At 40.6% G+C, this 8612-nt stretch overlaps 1 protein-coding gene across 1 annotated transcript in view; it reads right to left on the reverse strand.

The window, feature by feature from the left end:
* The window catches only part of PPIL6 (peptidylprolyl isomerase like 6), a 34212-nt gene that overhangs the window by 3322 nt on the left and 22278 nt on the right, over positions 1-8612 (reverse strand). The window contains exon 7 of the mRNA XM_003781813.2: positions 2173-2308. Coding sequence (XP_003781861.1) covers positions 2173-2308 — 136 coding nt within the window. The remainder of the gene's footprint in view (positions 1-2172; positions 2309-8612) is intronic.

The raw sequence follows: 8612 nt of genomic DNA on the forward strand, positions 1-8612 counted from the left end.
TTTTTTTTCAAAATCCAATAGAGTTTATTTAGGGGAAGGAAAAACTGAAGTCAACTCACTACTTTAGGTTCTGCATCTACTAATGTAAAGTCATCTTATTAAAGATATACTTTGGATGAAAATACATTTTCTATTTTTTTCAACCTGGAAATATCACGGAAGCATTACGGTAAAGGAATTATTGTGGTTAAAATGAACGCCGATGTGAAATTTCTTCAGGGGTTGAAAGGTCAATAATTATCCCCATAGAGTGGCTGGAATAAATCTAACAGTTACTCAGAAGAATTCTAATAACCTTATATAATTTCAGGGACAACAAGCTAAGCTCCACCCCACATTCACCAAAGTAATTAGGAGAGGACACACTGGAATGATGAAAAGTATACCCATCACCCATTCTAGCTCCACATGCCTATATGCATCTTGCTAATAATATTCTAATAACAACTACCGTGTTTCCCCGAAAATAAGACCTACCCAGAAAATAAGCCCTACCCGGATTTCTATGCACTGGTAAAATGTAAGCCCTACCCCGATAATAAGCGCGGATTGGTAGGAAGACTGGAATACCTTTTATCTGCCATAGCTTTCTCCGAGCCATTAGCACTTGCGCGGGTGTGCGTGTGGTGACTGAGGTCACAGGCATCCTATTGTGCACGTGCGCAGACAGCATTTTATCTACAAATGGTCAAAGGGATGGCTAGGGGAAAGGAGTTCATGCATCACTAGCGCCAGCCCCACCAACAAGGTCGGCTCCCCCTGTCAGGTTCCAGAAGAAGATGACTTCACTGTATTTGAATAAATGTAGATTGTTGTGTTATACTTAATAAAAATAAGACATCCCCTGAAAAATAAGCCCTAGTGTGTCTTCTTGAGAAAAAATTAATATAAGACAGTGTCTTATTTTCAGGGAAACACGGTATTATCTGAGATGTTTCCATACTTAAGCTGTTCAATAAAAAAGTGACAAATAAGTTACATAGTTTTTGTCTCTTCACCATGTTCCTGGACAATTACTTAAATGGTTTTATTTCTTCACTTCTACATATAAATGTATCTGTTATTAAGCACTTGTATAGTTTATTTATTTATTTATTTATTTTTGAGACAGAGCCTCAAGCTGTCACCCTGGGTAGAGTGCTGTGGCATCACAGCACACAGCAGCCTCCAACTCCTGGGCTCAAGTGATTCTCCTGCCTCCGCCTCCCAAGTAGCTGGGACTACAGGCGCCCACCACAACACCTGGCTATTTTTTGGTTGCAGCCATCATCATTGTTTGGCAGGCCCAGGCTGGATTCGAATCCACCAGCTCAGGAATATGTGGCTGGCACCTTAGCCGCTTGAGCCACAGGTATGGAGCATATAGTATGGTTTATAATGATAAGAATTGATAATATCCTGGAGGCTGAAGATAGAGAGATGGATATATGGCTAGAAAGAGATAGAGACAAACAGGACGTTATCATGGCTATACCTAAATGGTTTCTATGTGTTTTTTTTTTTTTTTTGGTTTGTTTGTTCTGAGACAGAGTCTCACTATGTTGCCCTTGATAGAGTACTGTGGCATCATAGCTCATAGCAACCTCAAACTCTTGGGCTCTAGTGATCCCCTTGCCTCAGCCTCCCAAGTAGCTGGGACTACAGGTGTCTGCCATAACGCCTGGCTATTTTTTAGAGATGGGGTGTTGCTCTGGCTCAGGCTGGTCTTGAACTGGTGAGCTCAGGCAATCCACCTGCCTGAGCCTCCCAAGTGCTGGGATTACAGGCATGAGCCACTGCGGCCAGCCTCTATGTGTTTTGTTTGTTTGTTTGTTTTGTATGTTTTTTAGAGACAGAATCTTGCTCTTTCACCCAGCCTCCACTGTAGTGCAGCACCCCAGTCATAGAAGCCTCCAACTTCTGGGCTCAAATGATCCTCCTGCCTCAGCCTCCCAAAGTGCTCGGATGACAGGCATTAGCCACAGTGCCTGGCAATTTCTATATATTTATAGATATGAAACTTTTTACAAAATTCTTATTACTAAGTATTTTTGTTTATGTCTGTATTACTTTTGCTTTTAAGCCCTATCGTTAGTTATTCATAGCCTATGTATAATACTTACCTAAATCTTTTTGAATGAAATTTTTACATGTGTGAATATTATTAGATAGACAAACCTATGATGTACATACCCAAAAGCCACATATTTTTTATCTAGATAAGGAGTTGGTTGTAGTGTGATATAAAATTGTGATCCGTTACTGTGACGGCCTCTGTTGACCATTCCAAGAATTCCCCTTTTATTATGAAGAACTGAAAAGTTTTCATCTAGGAAAGACAATAACCATTAGGTCATTAAAATATTTCTATTATCTCAATTGGCTAAAACAATTAAGAGACAAATAAAACCCTTAGTAACAATGTCAATCATATTTATCAATACATTCTGAATTGTTTGTTTCACATCATTTCCAAACATTCAAATGGGCTGTTAAGGCGGTGCCCGTAGCGCAGTGGGCAGGGCGCTGGCCACATACACCAAGGCTGGCGGGTTCTAACCTGGGCCAGCTAATACAACAATGACAACTGCAACGAAACAAAAAAAAATAGCTAGGTGTTGTGGTGGGTGCCTATAGTCCCAGCTACTCAGGAGGCTGAGGCAAGAGAATTGCTTAAGCCCAAGGGTTTGAGGTTGCTGTGAGCTGTGATGCCACAGCGCTCTACCAAGGGCAACATAGTGAGACTCTGTCTCCGAAAAAAAAAAGAAAAGGGCTGTTAAAAAAAGATAAGTTGTAAAGTCTTATTAGAACTATTTGAATATTTAGCTTTAATTTATCTTTGCCATAAATAAATGTGCAAAGAAAATTAATGAGGTAAAAAGAAACGCACGGTGCTTTGCTTAAGAAAAAAGGTCAACACATTTCTCAAGCTGTTTTGGCAGTACTATTTTATTCAAACGATCAAAGTAATTATTAAAAACAACATGTCTGAGAAGTCTTTCTCAGACCTGCCTCACCACCACTCCAGCCCCCAGCACTTAGCTCTAGGGCAGTCCTTACAATGCCCTATCATCTCTGGTTTACAAGATATTTCTTCTCTAGTACTGAGGCAGGGAGGCTGTCTCTTTGCAGTTTTAGCTCCAGGCTTCCTGGCATGTTAATCTGCAGAGGTGTGGCCCTAAGTGTTTGGGTAAATTGCCATTCCATGCAATTTTTAAATGATGATAAAGGAAATTAATTTATTTTTAATAATTAGCAAATACATTTTAATCTCAAGCCTTATATAGATGGACCAAGATTTTGTGGAAAGCAGTAGTTTTTTAAAATGAAGATTCACAAGTAAAAGGAATTGTATGCTGATTGTCTGACTACCAGGTTCAGGAAGAACCATTTCCAGCTTTGCCTCCAAATTCAAATACACAGAAGGAAATGATGGATAAGAAATACAAGCTTTTACTTGATAACTTTATAAACTGGGAATAACTCAAAATTACCATGAAGTGAGGAGGAGAAACTCATATTTTGGGGGTAAAATTTCATGAACTCCTTCAATATGAACATTAATTGTCCATAAGTTACTATTAAACCACAATTGCTGACTATTATTATTTTAAGTTTCTTTCTTTTTTTTTTTTTTGCAGTTTCTGGCAGGGGACCTGTTCAGAACCTGCCACCTCCTGTATATGGGGCCAGAACCCTACTCCTTAAGCCACAGGTGCAGCCCCTCTTTTTTTATTTTTTTTCTTTAGAGACAGAGTCTTACTTTTATCACCCTCAATAGAGTGCTATGGCATCACAGCTCACGGCAACCTCCAGCTCTTGGGCTTAGGCAATTCTCTTGCCTCAGCCTCCCGAGTAGCTGGGACTACAGGTGCCCACTACAACGCCTGGCTATTTTTTGTCGCAGTTTGGCCGGGGCCAGGTTTGAACCCACCACCCTTGGTATGTGGGGCGGGTGCCCTACTCACTGAGCACACGTGCTGGCCTTATTTTAAGTTTCAAAACTAAGCCAACCGAGCAATAAACTGTATCTGTGGTGGTTACTTTTAGCTTGTTAGATTGCAAAATGAAAAAGACCTCTGCAATTTTATGAAATGCAAATAAGGCATTTTTATACAAATGAATCTATATAATTACACTGATGCCCTCTATTCATTTCAGTGGAATATAGAAATAACCCACAGAAAATTACATGGAATGGAAGTCTGCCCAAAGCAAAGACTCAGATAATTTTAACAGAATGTATTTGTCATTACTTTTCAACATTATAATTTATTTTTCTTAAATTCTATAAATAACAGGAAAGAAAATTTATAGAGTTATAACATTTAGAACTTTAAAGCAGTTAATCATAATACCTGTCCAAAAACAATGCAACCTGTGTGAAAGCCCATGTATAAAACAGAATTTTTTTTTTTTTTTTTTGAGACAGAGTCTTACTGTCACCCTCAGTAGACTGCCATGGCGTCACAGCTCACAGCAACCTCAAATTCTTGGGCTCAAGCGATTCTTTTGCCTCAGCCTCCCCAGTAGCTGGGACTACAGGCACCTGCCACAGGCACCTGCCACAATGCCCAGCTATTTTTAGAGTCGGGAGTCTCACTCTTGCTCAGGCTCGACTCAAACGCCTGAGCTCAAGCAATGCACCTGCCTCCGTGCATCGATTACTGCCTCGGTAATCCAGAGTGCTAGGACTACAGGTGTCAGCCAGTGTACCTGGCATAAAAATAAGTATCTCCTGAAGATACTTATTCAGGACCCTGTAGAACTCTTCAGAGGACAATTTGGAAACCACTTCTATAAACAGACAATAAAGTATGCTTTTAAACAATGTGTGTAGCCCCTGACTTACCGTTTTAAAATGTATTGACTGAAAAAGAAATGTGAAAACTAAGTGACCTAGCCAGGCGTTGTGGCAGGTGCCTGTGTTCCCAGCTACTTGGAAGTCTGAGGCAGGAATCAAGCATTAGCCCAGGAGTTGGAGGTTGCTGTAAGCTGTGATGCCACGGCACTCTACCAAGGGGGATAGCTTGAGGCCCTGTCTCAAAAAAAAAAAAAAGAAAAAGAAAACTAAGTGACCACATTAGTCACTAATTTTTCTATTTTTGTAGAGACAGGGTCTCATTCTTTCCCATGCTGGTCTCCCAACTCTTGGGTTCGAGCCATACTCCCACTCTCCCAAAGTGCTAGGATTACAGGTGTAAGCCCGTTTGCCCAATCTGTAGTTGTTTTGAACAAGCCCTGGACTTAATTCTGCAACTCATAGAAATAGGCTCCAATGAGAGAAATGTGAAGGAAGCACGGGCTGTCTGCTGTATTAACATTCTCCAGGCGGATGAAAGGATGAGAGAAACCCATGCCTTGGCTGTTTTGAGGACTGGCCATGCTCTCTCTTTCACAGTGACTCATTTTTCCTTCGGGATCATCTGTCCTTTTCACTTGATTGCTTCCTGGATTTTTTTTCTAAACACAGTGGAATTCTATGGGCAGCAGAAGGCCAGAAAGGCCTCACTCTAAGGCTGGGTGTGGTGGCTCACGCCTATAATCTCAGCCCTCTGGGAATGCCCAGGCGGGTGCATTGCTTGAGCTCAGGAGTTCAAGACCAGCCTGAGCAAGAGAGAGACTTCATTTCTACTAAAAGTAGAAAAACTAGCCAGGCATTGCAGTGGGTGCCTATTGTCCCAGCTACTTGGGAGGCTGAGGCAAGAGGATCACTTGAACCCAAGAGTTTTAGGTTGCTGTGAGCTATGATGCCATAGCCCTCTACCAAGGGTGACAAAGTGTTACTCTGTCTCAAAAAAAGAAAGAAAAAAAAGTAAGTAAAGAAAGAATAGAAAGGCTTCATTCTGGAGACTAAATACCACAGTGGTCTAAGGATGGGAGCAACTAATCATCAGCAGAGCTCTGCACAGGGATATCTAGAGAGTCAGTGGAGGTCGGTGCCCAGTCTCCTACTGGACAGAAGGCCACATTCTGTCTGGAGCTGTGATGTGATAATTGGTGTGGGGAGGAAGAGTTATGGTGGACCTTCATCAGGGATTAGGGAGTCCAGGGAAGCTTCTGGGATAGCCATCTGTCCCATCTGACTTCCCATCTGCAGTGTCTTCCTGCAGACCCTACTTAAAGCTTCTCTGTGCTACCCCTGCCAGCTCTCCAAACAGCCAGTCTCTCTTTAGTATTCAGTTCCTCCTCTGTAAGAGCAGCTGGCCCCGTCCCTGTAAATTATCTGTTTGCACAAAAACCCTACAGTCCTTCAGCATAGAAATGTGATGCTGCCCTTTGTTTCCGCAGGTCCTAGCACCACATGGGCACCTACGCTGGAATCTAGTATTCTCCTATGTTTTCCTTTGATAAGGCTCTCTGCACAAATTTAGAAGGAAATTAGCTATTATTTTTCCCTTCACTTTGGCCATTGGTTCAATAAAGAATCACTAGTAGTGTGTTCTTTCAACAAAAGGCTTGTAAAGTCTAGTTGTCGTTTTTGTGAAGTCAGCAGATATTGAAACAACAAATATTCAGATCCATTATTTCACTGGGAGCAGCACAATGGTGATGTTCTAATTCTAATATCTCCTTTTCATTTATTACTCAGGATGTTTCTGGCTGTAGTGGCTCATGCCTGTAATCTTAGCACCTTGGGAGGCCTAGGCAGGAGGATCGCTTGAGGCCAGGAGTTTGAGGTTGCAGTGAGCTGTGATGATGCCACGCAACCCTCTAGCCCCAGCAACCAAGTGAGACCCTGTCTCCCCACCCCTCAATAAAAGAGATGTTTCCCCTTATCTACAATTTGTTTCAGTTCACGTAGGAAAGGTAGGATATGTGCTTGATTCTTTCCCTAAATTTATAAGGTTCTTTTTTATTTTTGGCCGGGGCTGGGTTTAAACCCACCACCTCTGGCATATGGGGTCAGCGCCCTACTCCTTTGAGCCACAAGTGCCGTCCAATTTATCAGTTTTTAAGATTATGAAATATTTTCTTGTCATTCACCAAAGGTAACTAATTAGGCTTTATTTTATAAAATAATATTTTTATGAACTCATGGATTTAAACTATTTTTTGAGTTTTGATCACTTGCCATCACTCATATTTTGAAGTTCAAATTACTCCATCTTCAGCCAGTAAGAACCTCTCCAAATTGGCTCCCGAGACCTTTTAAGTTTAAAGTAATCTTTAATAGTGCTTTTGCTATCTGATAGAACATGAGGTTCCAGGCTCCTTTTGTACATTTTCTGCCTGAGACCTAGCATCTGCCATTTCTCCCAGAAGCCCTAGTTTCCTTAAGTGAGAAATGACACTTCAAAAAAACTCTTATACATGCTAGAGTACTTACTGCTGCTGGGTTGGTCATTGTTCATAGACCTCTCCGGTGGAGAGAAAGCTATATATTAATGTCTAGATCTGAATTTGTTAATCCCTGAGTTTAAAGTGGTATTTCGATGAAGGAGGGTACTGGTGTCCTCCCACTGAATGGGCACAATGTAAGGGTATATGGCATTCGTCTTGGGTGCGGGACACAACTACCATAGGGACTCTACCAAACAAATGCAAACATTGTAACCTAATTGTACCTTCACATTAATCTGAAATATAAAAAAGCAAAAGTAAATAAAGTGATATTTCCAGTTCTCATTCAGGACCATAGAATGTTTTACTCATTAGCCTCTATTATATTTCATCTGTATCTTCTTTCTTCTACTTTGAAAATCCTGATTCTCAAAGATACAGCAAATGATGAAATTAGAATATGCCGTAATTACTCACTGACTTTATTCCATATTATATCGAGAACAGTCTCTGGATAACAATACTAATAATAGCCACCATGTTTTCATAATTATTGAAAATACTTTACAACTTTTTGCATATCGTCTTTATTTTCTTCAATTATTTTAAAATTGAAGCCTCTATCTCCATTGCCCAAGCACACCATCATTGCGTAGCACAGCCACTTTACTCGTCAGTGAATTTGAGTTCTACAAATAACTGTGTGACTAATGCTCACCACCAATCTGACACTGAGGTCAGTCTCAGAGTCTGGTTTTATGAAATTCATTCCATAATAGATTTTGCAAGAAGGGGTCATAACAACACTCTTCTCTGAAGTTCTGCATGTTGATAACTCGGTGCCCTTCATAATTCAAAGTCACTTTGGATATGAAATCCTGAGCTTACATTTTCTTTCCTAAGTACCATAAATATATTACTGCATTTTTTTCTGCCATAAAGCATTGCTGTCAAAGATTATGAGGCTAATATAATTTTCTTTCCCTCATAAGCCATTTGATATTTTTGCCTGGATGCCCAAATAAATTTTTTTTTGTTTAATATCGAATAATGTTTATTTATTTATTTATTTATTGCAGTTTTTGGCTGGAGCCGAGTTTGAACCCGCCACCTTCAGTATATGGGGTTGGTGCCCTACTCCTTGAGCCACAGGCACCACCCCATAATATCAAATAATGTTAACAGTGTATTCTTGGTGTTGGTTGTTTTGCGTCAGTATTGTCAGGCATATCAAGTGCTCTTTCAACAACTAGTTTCAACTTTTTTCTTTTTTGAGATAGAGTCTCACTTTGTCACCCTCAGTAGAGTGCCCTGATGTCTTAGCTCACAGCAACCTTAAACTCTTGGGC

This window comes from Otolemur garnettii, unplaced genomic scaffold (genome assembly GCF_000181295.1).
Source record: "Otolemur garnettii isolate 467f Iridium unplaced genomic scaffold, OtoGar3 scaffold00002, whole genome shotgun sequence".
Taxonomy (NCBI): Eukaryota; Metazoa; Chordata; class Mammalia; order Primates; family Galagidae; genus Otolemur; species Otolemur garnettii.